Source organism: Procambarus clarkii, chromosome 50, assembly GCF_040958095.1.
Source record: "Procambarus clarkii isolate CNS0578487 chromosome 50, FALCON_Pclarkii_2.0, whole genome shotgun sequence".
Classification (NCBI taxonomy): Eukaryota; Metazoa; Arthropoda; class Malacostraca; order Decapoda; family Cambaridae; genus Procambarus; species Procambarus clarkii.
Genome location: NC_091199.1, coordinates 10,003,780 through 10,018,317, shown reverse-complemented (window position 1 = coordinate 10,018,317; position 14,538 = coordinate 10,003,780). Strand labels below are relative to the sequence as shown.

The window sequence follows — 14,538 nt, the reverse complement described above, 5'->3', positions numbered from 1 at the left end:
TACCTGACAGGTGAGGAACCAACACTACCAGCAGCAGGAGGAGGCCACAGTACCTGACAGGTGAGGAACCAACACTACCAGCAGCAGGAGGAGGCCACAGTACCTGACAGGTGAGGAACCAACACTACCAGCAGCAGGAGGAGGCCACAGTACCTGACAGGTGAGGAACTAACACCACCAGCAGCAGGAGGAGGCCACAGTACCTGACAGGTGAGGAACCAACACTACCAGCAGCAGGAGGAGGCCACAGTACCTGACAGGTGAGGAACCAACACTACCAGCAGCAGGAGGAGGCCACAGTACCTGACAGGTGAGGAACCAACACTACCAGCAGCAGGAGGAGGCCACAGTACCTGACAGGTGAGGAACTAACACTACCAGCAGCAGGAGGAGGCCACAGTACCTGACAGGTGAGGAACTAACACTACCAGCAGCAGGAGGAGGCCACAGTACCTGACAGGTGAGGAACCAACACTACCAGCAGCAGGAGGAGGCCACAGTACCTGACAGGTGAGGAACCAACACTACCAGCAGCAGGAGGAGGCCACAGTACCTGACAGGTGAGGAACTAACACTACCAGCAGCAGGAGGAGGCCACAGTACCTGACAGGTGAGGAACCAACACTACCAGCAGCAGGAGGAGGCCACAGTACCTGACAGGTGAGGAACTAACACTACCAGCAGCAGGAGGAGGCCACAGTACCTGACAGGTGAGGAACCAACACTACCAGCAGCAGGAGGAGGCCACCAGTACCTGACAGGTGAGGAACCAACACTACCAGCAGCAGGAGGAGGCCACAGTACCTGACAGGTGAGGAACTAACACTACCAGCAGCAGCAGGAGGCCACAGTACCTGACAGGTGAGGAACCAACACTACCAGCAGCAGGAGGAGGCCACAGTACCTGACAGGTGAGGAACTAACACTACCAGCAGCAGCAGGAGGCCACAGTACCTGACAGGTGAGGAACCAACACTACCAGCAGCAGGAGGAGGCCACAGTACCTGACAGGTGAGGAACCAACACTACCAGCAGCAGGAGGAGGCCACAGTACCTGACAGGTGAGGAACCAACACTACCAGCAGCAGGAGGAGGCCACAGTACCTGACAGGTGAGGAACCAACACTACCAGCAGCAGGAGGAGGCCACAGTACCTGACAGGTGAGGAACCAACACTACCAGCAGCAGGAGGAGGCCACAGTACCTGACAGGTGAGGAACCAACACTACCAGCAGCAGGAGGAGGCCACAGTACCTGACAGGTGAGGAACCAACACTACCAGCAGCAGGAGGAGGCCACAGTACCTGACAGGTGAGGAACCAACACTACCAGCAGCAGGAGGAGGCCACAGTACCTGACAGGTGAGGAACCAACACTACCAGCAGCAGGAGGAGGCCACAGTACCTGACAGGTGAGGAACCAACACTACCAGCAGGAAGTATAAACATTACTGGTCGCCTCCCTCGCCTCACCGCCTTAATCAACATCAAACTCCGAAATTATTACAAAAACGTATATGTATAATTTATATACTTGATATATTACAAAATTACAAAATGAAACATATTTATTTAAAAAGTGTTGGTATTTATATACCAGATGGCGGGCGCGAGTTAGTGTTTGTTTGTTTACAAACTCCGGGCCAGGGAGGGCGAGGCAGCGCCAGCAACTTGTCGCTTTTCACAAGTTAACTCTTAACTTGACGAGGGAGAAGGGTTATTGGTGGCGTTCTTGTGAGGCGGGGAAGACCTGAAGCAGCTTACACTTACACGAGCGGTGCAGAGAGAGAGAGAGCAGGAGCCGCCGCCATGGACCTCCTCGACTCCATCATGAGCAAGATGGACAAGCCGCCAAGTGTTACTGATAAACAAAAGAAAATGCTGAGAGGTAATTTGAAGATGGTGCTGAGGGGTAAAGACCGCTATAGGTTTTATGTTTAAGCAAAAGCCAACAAGGTCAGCGTTTTTATTTTATTGCCTACTATTTTCATTAAACTCTTGAAAGATGTTGTTTGTATTATTCAAATGGCAAAGGGGCAACTTTGCAGCAAAAGTTGTAAATTACACCCACTAGAGAACCATGTGGATTGTCTTGACCTCTAAGAGCTCACCAAGGTAGGGTTGTAATGGGAGCTCTTCATTAGAAACCAGAATGTCAAACCAGGAAGGACCACCACCACCCTTGATAGGGTGGTCCTTCCAGAAGATTGTTTATCCATTCACTACATTATACTGCTTTGGTGATTGCCACGTCTTGCACATTCCTGCTTCATGGGGACACGTAATGCACGTACAATTCCTGTTTACATATGAGAGAGCTATGTATTGTGTGCATACATCATTGAATATTTGATGAGTAATACAGTAATATGAGTAATGAGTGATATGAAAAGGAATCATATTACTGGTGTTGCACCAACCACCAAAAAGAGAACAATTACAGCTAAGATGCAGATGCATGTGATTTGTGTTCTGAAAGAGGAGACTGCCCAAAGCAGATTACCATTGTGAATGTAATTAATCACTCGACAAATGATCGAGGTATCAAACATATGAAGGGTTCAGCATCATACCTAGTGATCATAGCATCTCTAGCAGACAAATTAAATAAGGTACTGGTAGTAATAATAATAATAGTAATTTTATTTATTAAATTTACTTAGGAACATGTTGCAGTGGTCAGTTAATACATACATAAATTTTATATTATATACGGCCACTAATTACCAAGGATTTCAAGCATACGTGTTTGTTCAGATATTAAGCATTATCTTAACAAATATTCTCAAAAAACTGTTTGAGGATTATAGTTGGCCCAGAAACCAAACTTCCATTTATGTCATTGAGCTTTTGGGTAACAGTTCTGAAAACTGTACAGGTGACTTGTAAACAGTTGCCATGAATGCATTCTGTGTTGCCTTCTTTACTGTGTATTCCAAATATCTCACTTGCCTGAAAAGTGCAGGTGATACAGAACAGTATTCCAAGCAAGAGAGCAAATGTGATTTAAAAAATAGGATCATTGGATTATTATCGCTTGTTTAGAAGGTTCTCGTATTTTATTCAATTATTTTCTTAGTTGCTACTAAGTCTGTTTAGTTATGTAAGAGACATGTAGTATGGATGTAAATTATTCTAGTGAGGGGAAGATATTTTTAAGTATGGTTGCTCTTATCTTGTAATACAGTACTGTATATGAAATTGGAGGTAAGTGAATTTGTGAAAATAAAATATGTATGTTATCATTTCTGTGCTTAGAAGAAATAAATTTGAAAGTACTCATTGTGTGTTGAGATGAGGAGCTAGTACTTCATTACTTAATTCACAAAAATGCTATTGTTTTTCTTTACCTACAGAGCAACAGAAAGCAGTTGAAGAAGCAAAAAGCAAAGAAAGAGAGAGATTAAATCAATTCAGAAAACATGTGAGTACTTTTGTTAATATTGTATTATTGCGGGTTTTAATTTGTGGAAAACAGAAATATTTAGTTTACAGTATATGTATTTACTGATAACAAATTATGTTCCTTCTCTATTGCAGATTGAAGAACGAATAAATAGATTTATTCAAAATGTCGGCTTAATGAAAAAGAAATTCGAACCCATGGACAGAGTGGCAAGAAGCATTGTGTAAGAGACATGGTTTTCTGTTAGATTTGTTTCCCATTCCCATATTTATACAGTATAGTATATGTTGCATATACAGAATCATTTTTTAGATATAGTAATAAACAGAGTTATTATATCTTGCTTAATCACTTAACCGTGCAGAGCACCTTAAGGCGCTCTGAGGGTTGTACTATTTTTGTTTAATTTGGCAAAGTATCTTCATAGCTTAACCCGTTGATTGTGCTTGGCAAAAGCAGTGGGCTTAAAATGAGATAAGTGACCCGAATCCATGTGCATAGAAAAATGTTTTCAAATCATGTATTGATTGACCAGTTCCTCTGACCTTCAGAACATGCCTCTGTATCTGGTAAATGTGAAACCACATGCTATTGCATAAACGATTAGCAATTATGCAACAAAACTAACAGGATAAAACAACATTGGTCGAAAAGAAAACAAGAAAAATTAATGTATAAAATAATTATTGGCGGTACAATTAATTTTTCAATTAAAATGCATAAAATTCCTTGGGATGTATGCTTATTTGTTCCATTTAAAAATTTACTGTATACACTGTATTATATATTTAGAAGACACATGGTCTGATATTGAGTTACTTGAAAAATTTTATATACACACTGTACTAGTATTATATAACAACAATTAAAAATAATAGTTTTGCTAACAAAATATTTGATTATCATGGTACTGTACATATTTATTCCTATCCATAGCTCATTTATAGAGTCTATTGTTAGCACAGATGTCTCCCTTATCCATGGGTTGGATGACACAGGTGGTGTTTGGTGGTACAGTGTAGTGGCATCGTGTGCAGCAACAATAGGGTGAGAGGGAGTATTGTGAAGCAACGGAAGTGTCTTGACCTCATTCAGCACTTATTAATCTGGTGATTTATAGTCTTATTAAAAAAAAATTGACTTTTAAATCATTCCATGAAGATACACTGTGTAAACTAAGTGTTTTGTAATTATATTATGCCACAGAAAATCTGTCCATTAAGAGTCTTTCCCCACAGTGACACTGTGACTCTCATCTGGTTTGTTATACACCTGAGCTAATATGCTTTCCTTAAAAGGAACTCACTGATTTAACTTGTAAGCCAAAGTATTATTTTGCAGGAAATTTCAATTTGAGATTTCTGATGTGCCTTGTACACCTGAAACAAGCTTGAATTATTGGTTACCATGCAATTTACATTCAAATTAATAAATGATTCACTCACCTGCACTCATGGTTTCATCAGTGATCTTCCTAATGTTAGTGCTCTTTAAATCTACTCAGCCAGCACATGCCAGCCTTAAACTCCTTGGTAATTTACAGCTGCATTTTTAATGATATTGCTTCCAGTCCCTTTATTAATTTTGTACTGCACTCTAAACCATTTGTAAAGAGATACAGTATGTTAAACACACTAACTGTAATGCATAAAGACTGGATTTGCATTTGCAATTTTACATGATGATCTACTTTCACTTTTAACAATAAACTTCCTACTCTCATCCTTTTCTTCTTTTATGTCACATGATACTCTTTCCAATGTTAAGTTTCTGAGCCACCCTAATAACACATTAATCGTACACATTATTATGTGCCATTTGTCATGGGTCACACAATTATGTGTGTCACATGACAAATGCCTATGATCATTTAAAGTCAGTAGCCCTATTAGAAAAGTTCATTAATATATGTCTGAGCCACACTAAGTGTGTAAGAGCCCCACTTTCATCTAAACTACCCCAGTTTGTTAGGTAACCTATAATGGTTTTAAGTCTCTCAAATAGTATTTGTTATTATTGGAAATGCTCCTTTGTTATCTGGCTTTGTGATCATTGTGTTTTGCTTACAGGCGTGATGTAGCAGATGTTGCCGGCCTCACCACCTATGCATTTGGGACTGAGGATTTTGACCGTCATGTGATGGTGTTTAAGAAAGAGTATCCATTAACTGAAGATGAACTGGAAGCATATAAAAATGGGGAAGATTGGGATCCAGAAAAAGCAAAGGAAACAGCTTTGCTTGTAAGGATAAGTTGTGCAGTAATTTTAAATCATTCAGATTGTTATAATAGTTCTGGCCCTTTATATTACTGTCTTTATAATAAATTAGATTTAAACAGAACCATTTATCATAAGTTCTTCTGAACACAGTCTATATTGTCTATAAATTAGTTTTCTGATACTGCTGTCATTTCAGTAATTCTAAAGGCATTCCAGCATTATAATTTGTCATCCTCAACAGGCTCACATAGTCAATGTACTGACATTCTAGACTCCAGGAGAAAGGTCAAACATTTTTATATTTCTTCTTAGCAGCCCGTGCATGTTAATACCTTCCCACCTTTCCGAGTCTCCCATCATTGCTTTGTGTCCATATCCAACTGGGTGCTTTCACATGCACTACAGTGCTTTTAATGAAAAATATGAAGAGTTACATGTGATTTACCTATACTTAGTTTCTTGGGTTTTATAGTCCTTTGTCCTGGCTGGTTTCCAGGGTTTTAAAGTGATTGGATTGGTTGGCAAAGCTGTTACTGGTAGCAGCCAGCAGGCCCACATAGCCATCACAATCAGTCTGATTTAGGCTCTTTCTACACGACATTGTTTAGTTCCCTAGTGATAATTCAATATTTGTTCCAGCGTAATCTCTTATATTTTCTGGAAAAAAAAGATTGGAAAGTTGCAAGACTGATATTCATATCAGTACTGTATGAATATCAGCCATACAACTTTTCATTCTTTTTCCAGAAAATATAAGACACTCTGCTGGAACAAATGTTGAAGGGAACAAAGTAGAAGTGTGAAAAAACAATCACTGCTGATTGTTATTATGATATAGTACCTCTACTTTTCACTGGGTCTACAGAACTCTACTCTTCTACCATATCTTTTGCTGCAATAATTTATTTTATTGTGTAGATTGTGGAACCTATTTTCAATTATTTTCCATGTACAGTATATGTATATTCAACCCGTCCTCTCAAAGAGTACATCACATTTTGATGTATAAATCCCCCTACAGCCAGAGACTGATGTAGTCCAAATCACAGCGGCTCGCAAAATTGCGGTGATGTCCCATTTTCTGTTTGTGACATCAGTTAGGTTAGGTTCGGGCAATTTAGTACATCAGTTTAGTGACGTTGGGAAGACAGGCTGGTATACCTTGTCTATATATCACATACCATGTATGTGATATATCTTGTCTCTATTACTGTACCGAGTACATTGTGAGGGATTTTATAATTTTATGTTATATACTGTATAGTTTGTTAGTTTGTATATCTTAATTTAAATTATTAAGTTGTTAAAATGGTTGTCTTTTTTTTTAATTTACCAGGTATCTCAATTTTTGTAAATTATAAAAGGATAATAATTTATTTTTTCTACTTACACTGCAACATGTCAAATAGGGCCTTGCCAGTTTTATTATATGCTACTGCATATAATTATAATGATCAGTGTTAAGCTATTAATGTTACCTTTTTCTTGTATAAATGAGTTATGTACAGGTATTTTACATTTTTGTAAACTGTTATATATGCATTACCATTTTAAGAATTAGTGTTTTTGAATTTGAATAAATGTAAACACTTGTACATTATGAATAAAGATAAATAAATGAAAAAAGTCCTGCTCAATTGGTCTTCAGTGCACAAAACATTTAAGGGAACAATTCTCCACTATTTTAATTATCTCTTCTGCTCAGAATTTATGAAAATGTTTTTTCTTGCATTTGCTTCCAGTAGAAATATTCATTGACACATTACCTGTAAGATCTTCAGCATCTTTAATGAAATGTTAAGGGATCTTAAGTGGAGGAGCCCCTGAGCTTGGGCATCTGAGTGGGAAAGCGTGAGCTCTTGCCACCAAGAGGTGGGGTAGGCAAGCAAGTAGGCAAACAAGTAGTTGACATGTTCAAATAAACAGCAGTTGAACTGTAAATTGGTGGCTGTTGTACAGTATCTCTATACAAAATCTAAACTTTTAAAGCATAATTTGGTAGTAAAAATAATTCTTAATTTTGGATATGGTAATGCATTGTATCAAAGGTCTCCAGCCTCATATTTCATCTGCTTTTGTCCTGATTCTTAAAGCCTTCTTATTATCCTTTCATCCATTAATGGTACTTAATATTTCATAATGCATTATTTTCCATGAAAAGTGGACAATTTGAGATTGTGCTACAAGTCTCTCTCTTACAGAGAAAGCAACAAGAACATGAGGATGAAGTGAGAGCACAACAACTGAAGAAAGATCCTGGCTCTAGCAAGTTCATTGAAAAATATGAACGTTTAGTAGGCAAGGAGACTGGCAAAGAATCTGCTAGAATTTTGGAGGTTAACAAACAGTTTGGTTTTGGTATGTATTAACAGTTGAGGGGACATTATGGCATGAAATGGGTAGATTCAGAATTTGGATTCTTCAAATAAAATGCTTTAGAAATGTACTGTGTATGTGATAAGCGTAGATGGGTCAGGATGTGATAGATATTGCGAATTTAAAGTAATTATCAGGAAAGAGTGCTAAGACATTACAACTGTGTATATAGCACTTGGAAGGGATGAGCATAAAGATCTGGGATAAGACGGGGAAGAAATGGTGCCCAACCAGTAGGACGGTAGGAGATTGAACGCCGACCTGCAAGGTCTACTCCAAGTGGTTGGATAATGCTAAAAGTATGAAGTGAAATTATTTAAAGGGTTAGAATAATAATTTGGAAAATTTAGGAGAGTAAGACTTCTATTTATTTAATATTACTTTAATCATATTTTTAAAGATAGGTACAACACTTGGAGAAAGTGTTGGCTCTGTGGAAAGGTGTTGGGCTGTGGGAAAGTCAGCAGTAGAGTGACAAGTGATTTAAATTTTGATTTTGTGTAAAAATTGATATTGTCAAATCCCACAATGCAAAACTTGGATCTATTGCATTTCACACTTCTCTTTTTGTATGTGATCTTTTCTCGGCAAGGAAGTTTAAAAAACCAGTCTCGCCGGGTGTAGTGGTTAGACACTCGCCTGACATTCCGCGAGCGGCTTGTCATGGGTTCGTATCCTGACCGGGGAGGATTTACTGGGCGCAAATCCTTAACTGTAGCCTCTGTCTAACTCGACAGTAAAATGGGTACTTGGTTGTAACAACGATTCTTCATGGGGGTCGTATTCCAGGGACTTGCCCGAAACGCTACGCATACTAGTGGCTGTACAAGAATGTAACAACTCTTGTATATATCTCAAAAAAATAAAAAATAAAACAAATTCATCGTAAACTTTTTAAAAGCAGAGCGATTGCCGGAGCTGTGAAGCAAAATTACATACGGGTATGATGCATACTTCTGAACATAAAGTGCAACTTACCTTGAATGCCAGTTAGGAAGATGGGACAAATAATAACAAAATAAAAGATTTGTTTATGGCCTATCTGTTGTGCTGTTTTTTAAACTTCATTATATCTGCAGCCCTACTCTTCTTTTCAGAGCATTTAAGTGTAATTAAAATATCACTTGGTACAATTTTGGGGGGAGGGGGGGAATTGTGATATACAGGTATATTGTTATCTGTTAAGCTTAGAATACTCTTATATTATTTTGAATTCATGTTTCGCACCCTAAGTTAGTAGTTTTTTTTTATAAAGTAATGACTAAATTCTTTACAGATAATACTAATATAAGTACTGTATATAGAAAGAAGAAATGTATTAATGCCAAATAGATTGTATATGTTTTACAGCTAGGTGGAAGATTGAGCTGAACTGTGGTCAAGATCAGTGTTTTGAACAGGGTCTGCACAAGTTAGCTTAAGCACTCCAGGTGGTGTTGCACCATAATATATATTACATGTATGTTTTCCTCAATATTAATGAATAATTAAATTTTTATCATGATGTATCCAGTCCGCAGCGAGCTGAAGAAGGACAAGAGAACTATAGAGGAAGCATTAGCAGATATCAGAGCCAAGAAGCTCAAGAGAGATAAAGAGGATGGACCGACAGACCAAAAATCTCGAAGTGAAAATGAAGCACATCCGTAACATTTATAGACTTTAGTGTGTTGTTAACTTTCTAAAAGTAACTTTTCATGTAAATTGAATTTTTTGAGTGTGTGTGCAAAACGTTTGATTTTGAAGTTCATTATTAGTTGAATGAGTGATTGAATTATTTTGTGCTCCAGAATTTTCTGTACAAGGTTAGTTGCAGTATTTTAATTTAATATACACATTTGTGTAACATTAATTTTTGATTACTATTTATTTTTACTTTAAATTTTGAGAATATTGTGTACATCAGTGGAATGTTAAGATGTTTTTATTTGGCCATTGGCATGGTTTGTGTGCATTTCAACTGGAATGTTTAAAAGTCTCCAAACTTTTGTTTCACGTTTAGTAAATTTTGTCTTCCTTTTGTGTTTGAATGTACTTTTTGTAACTGTAAACATGAAATATATTAAATCCAAAAGGAATACAGATAATGCAGTCTTGGAAATATGTTGTCCCTTTCAAATTGAAGTTGCAACATAAATATTATTGGTCCAAGATTGGTACAGGAGTTTATAGTTTTGTCAATCTAAATCTCTGTGGGTAGTAACAATTGATTAATGCCACTTTATGTCTTCTCAGTATAATTAATGATGATTTATAAAAGTATTTTGTTGATCTGTGATTACTTATTTCAAAGTTTATAATTTGAAATTTTGTGGAATCGTTTTACCTGTACAGTGGTACCTCGAATAACGAATTTAATCCGTTCCGGCGTCGTGCTTGTCATGTGAAATGCTCGTCTTTCAAAATGAATTTCCCCATTTATCATATTGGAAATAAAAATAATCCGTTCCACCACCGAAAAACATCAATATGATACTCAATTTTTAAAATAATGGAGCATCCTACCTAACACACTAAACGAACCCTTATGACATTTGCCCGTTTTCCAAATTTTTCATTTTTTTTATTCTACAAAAAAGAAAGTCAATGTTTTGCAACATCACAGCAGTCACCCCTTTACATCCCATCATCATTAGCATCTTTAAAAAAAAAAAAATTATTTGCATCGTTGGAGGCGTCCATGAATGTGCGAGAAGCAGCGGGAACGCACCACGTGGTTTTCTTGTTAATCAAGCGAGAGCTCGTCACTCGAGACAAATTGTTGGCAATCAGCGCGCTCGTTATTCATAATGCTTGTAAATTGAGGCGCTAATCACTCGAGGTTCCACTGTACTTTTATCTTTAATCTGTCCATAGGCTTAGTTATATGATGTGTAGCTCAGATAAATTGATAATCATCTATGTGGATAACTACAGACAACCACATGCTTTCCGGATACTGTAGTTTATCCCGATATGTCAGATTCTCGTTTTTGGGGTGGTACAAATAAAGATTTAAAAAAAGTTCAAATAAAAATCCGATTGTTAGAGGGTGCTGCTCAAATAAAGTTTGTGATAAGGCTGTGAAAGTGGGGATGGTGTTGCAATTGGTCTGAAAACATTTTGAGAGTAGTGTGGTGGTGGCATGGTCCCAGTGGAAGGGAGGGGCATAGTTTGTCTGGTAGGTGCCCCAGGTGCTTTTTGTCCATGTGACCAGCACAGGCACCTAACCCTGGTTTTTGTTTTTATGGTGTGTTAATTGAGCATTAATTCCCATTATATCAGTGGATATATCGTCAAATTTAGGAAGACCCGTTCAATATCTACTACTGTATAAACGCAGGTCATGTGGTGGCGATATCTTCAACAAGCAAGATTCCAAAGAGACGCTTTCCATGGTGAATTTTGAGTAGAAACTAGAAAAGCATTAAAGCCAGAGAAGGGTATACGAGAAGTCCATGTGGTGGAGTGGTAGCACAGAAGCTTTATACCGGAATTGATCTCATGGGCACTGGTCCTCGACCGTTTGCTCGTGTTCATCAAGCAGCAATTGGGGACTTTATTTTAAAATGATTGGCAGGCCGTGTTCCAGGAAAACGAGCAGGGTTAGACTCTAAATGAGCTGTGGGAATGGAAATATCTAATCCTAGCTATATAATTCAGAAATTCTTAATGTTTTCTTTTGTACTCTCTCCAGGAAATAGAGAAACCATGTATTCAGACAACCGGTCTTTTGGCCAGTCTCACTCTAAGGACTCTCGAAAGTATGCAGTTGTCTGTATTAAAGTAATAATGACAAATCACAAAGTTCAATACATTTCTGGCTCATGAGTGGTCTTAAGTTAAAGCAGAGCCTCGCTGAGATAATGGAGGATATCTCTATATTTCTCAAGATATGCTGAACTCTGCCACTTCTTGTTGTTTTACATAGTGAACAAGGCATAATTATGTTTATGTAATTATTTGTGTCAACTTGCAAAACAAAATTATAGCAAAAAGAAAAATATTTAATAATGTCAGAAATTGCAGGTATTATCATCTCAGGCAATACAGTATATGTACATGTTGATAGTGTGAAATGATCCATATACCAATTCATTATGTAATACAGAATACTTAAATTTATTTTCTTTAACAAATACAAATGTGCTTATTTAACTATGACAGGATAATACTGTACACAAGAATTAAAATGTTATTTATGATCATTATTTTTCTTATAACAACACTCATTTCCGGTTGAAGACTGTCGTCAACTAGGAACGTGTCGCACCATGTTCAGCAAGATCAATTGGTAGATGAAGAAGACATGCTCGAAAAACTGCCTCATTCTCTTTCTTAAAAGCTTTTGTCCAGAAAGATTCATCATCATCGTGACTTTTCCAGAAGATCTCTTGGGGTTCCACTATTTAATAAACTTTTATATATAATAAAAATGTGGATCTTATTCTGATGCTTTAATTAATTGCATTCAGTGTACTGTACTGTACAAGAGCAAATGATTTAGGGAGTAGATCAGGTTGCCTCAGAAGCAGCACCATAGCATGTTTTCCATATATCCGCTGATAATGTTTTTACCCTTACACTTACACTGCATATTGCCACCTGGTGATCTGCTCCACTTTCACATCATCCCTTCAATAAATACCGTTTTCCCATTCTTGACTTTTTCTTTATATTCCTTGTTAAATCCAACTTTCTTGCATGTTCTTACTAAGGCCAATCTTTGTTCTTTGCGCATTCTTTAAGAGTTTTTAGAAGTGTTCCTTCAAGGATGAAGAGTAGCTGGAGGAAGAATTAGATAAGAGCAATTCTGAATATTTCAGACTAATTTTTAGTGATTCACTGCTAATAAGTAAAGCTTCAATTATAAGTTGTAATTTTTACTGTTGTATCAACAAGTTACTCATGCCTCATCAAGTAATTATGCAACAAACTTTGACACCGAAAATTAAATGCCTATGCTCAGTATAGGTCATTTAGTCCCAATGATAATTTTGTCGAGAAAGTTGAAATTTACCAATATCCTACAGGGTTAAATAATTTAGTAGTAGCATATTTTGCATCACAACAGATTATATATTAATGTTAACAAATATTAATGACTATTCTATAGCCTTTGTGATATGCTTCCTCTAAATCAACCCTATGAAAGAAACCAACTAGAAATTAAATTCTTAGGAATTTACACAAAATATCAAATTATAAAACATCATACTCTAATGATAATCTTTCTAAAATATCAATATGTACAGTACAGTATTAGTGGTAGTGCAGAATATTATTTAACTCATCCCTCAAGATTTTTTCTTTTCAGCAGAAGCAGTACATTACTTCATTACAATCTTCCCTATTATTGCTCGACTACAATTGTGTAGGGACCCACAGCCCTAATCCCCTCGAAGAAGAAAAACAGTACTCAGAGAAGACCCTGTGGATTCTCACTGAACACTTATCTTTTCTTCTACCACTCACACACACACACACACATATTTATATATATATATATATATATATATATATATATATATATATATATATATATATATATATATATATATATATATATATATATATATATATATATACATATACATACATACACACACACTGCACATTTATTAAGCTGTTTCAGCACTTTATTTTCCCGACAGGAGTAAGGTGATACAAAATAATAGCACTGTACTGCATAAATTGTATTTAACTTGGGATATGGCACCACAATATATTACTATTTTAATTAAATTATTATCTTGCAATATACAGTATAATCAAGATCTAATGAAGTTTTCATTATTAGTTTAAGAATTCTGCTAAACTTAATTCTAAACCTAACATTATTCATCTGGGAACAATAATGCCTGAGGAAGATAATTTAAATAAGAACACACAGGTATATGACTAGATAATATGAGAATTATACTGCAAATCTGCTTTAAATACTTCAATCTGCGACAAGATAAATATATTAAGGTGATAACTCCATAAATATTGAAACTAAGGTAAACCCTTACATTTGTATACTTACACTCCTACACACATATATATTATATTATATTATATTTTATATATATATAATATATATATATATATATATATATATATATATATATATATATATATATATGTATATGTATGTATGTCGTACCTAGTAGCCAGAACGTACTTCTCAGCCTACTATGCAAGGCCCAATTTGCCTAATAAGCCTAGTTTTCATGAATTAATTGTTTTTCGACTACCTAACCAACCTAACCTAACCTAACTTTTTCAGCTACCTAACCTACCAATAAATTCCAAAACAAAATGAAATTAGCACTTAAAACATGCAGAGAAGTGTCTTGATTTTTTGTCCCTTTACCCACAATATAAATTTGTGAGTGTCAAGGATAAGATGTTACACCAGTACAGTGTATCAAGCACATAATTAATCAAATGAGAAGAAATCAAAGTGTATAAATAAGCAATAACAGTTCTCTTGGTAAACAAACACACTACAGTACAATGCTCAATAAACACACAAGCTACTATGATGATGCGATCAACCAATATCTTAATTCA

The 14,538-nt window shown here is 36.5% G+C and overlaps 1 protein-coding gene across 1 annotated transcript; it reads left to right on the top strand.

Moving 5' to 3' along the window:
- Nucleotides 1-1,610: 1,610 nt before the first annotated feature.
- Nucleotides 1,611-12,638, top strand: LOC123772684 (sperm-associated antigen 7). Its single transcript, XM_045765986.2, has 6 exons — nucleotides 1,611-1,887; nucleotides 3,356-3,423; nucleotides 3,540-3,628; nucleotides 5,475-5,646; nucleotides 7,827-7,983; nucleotides 9,515-12,638. The coding sequence occupies exons 1-6, from the start codon at nucleotides 1,809-1,811 to the stop codon at nucleotides 9,649-9,651; spliced, it is 702 nt and encodes a 233-aa protein (XP_045621942.1). The 5' UTR covers nucleotides 1,611-1,808; the 3' UTR covers nucleotides 9,652-12,638.
- The last annotated feature ends 1,900 nt before the right edge of the window (nucleotides 12,639-14,538 follow it).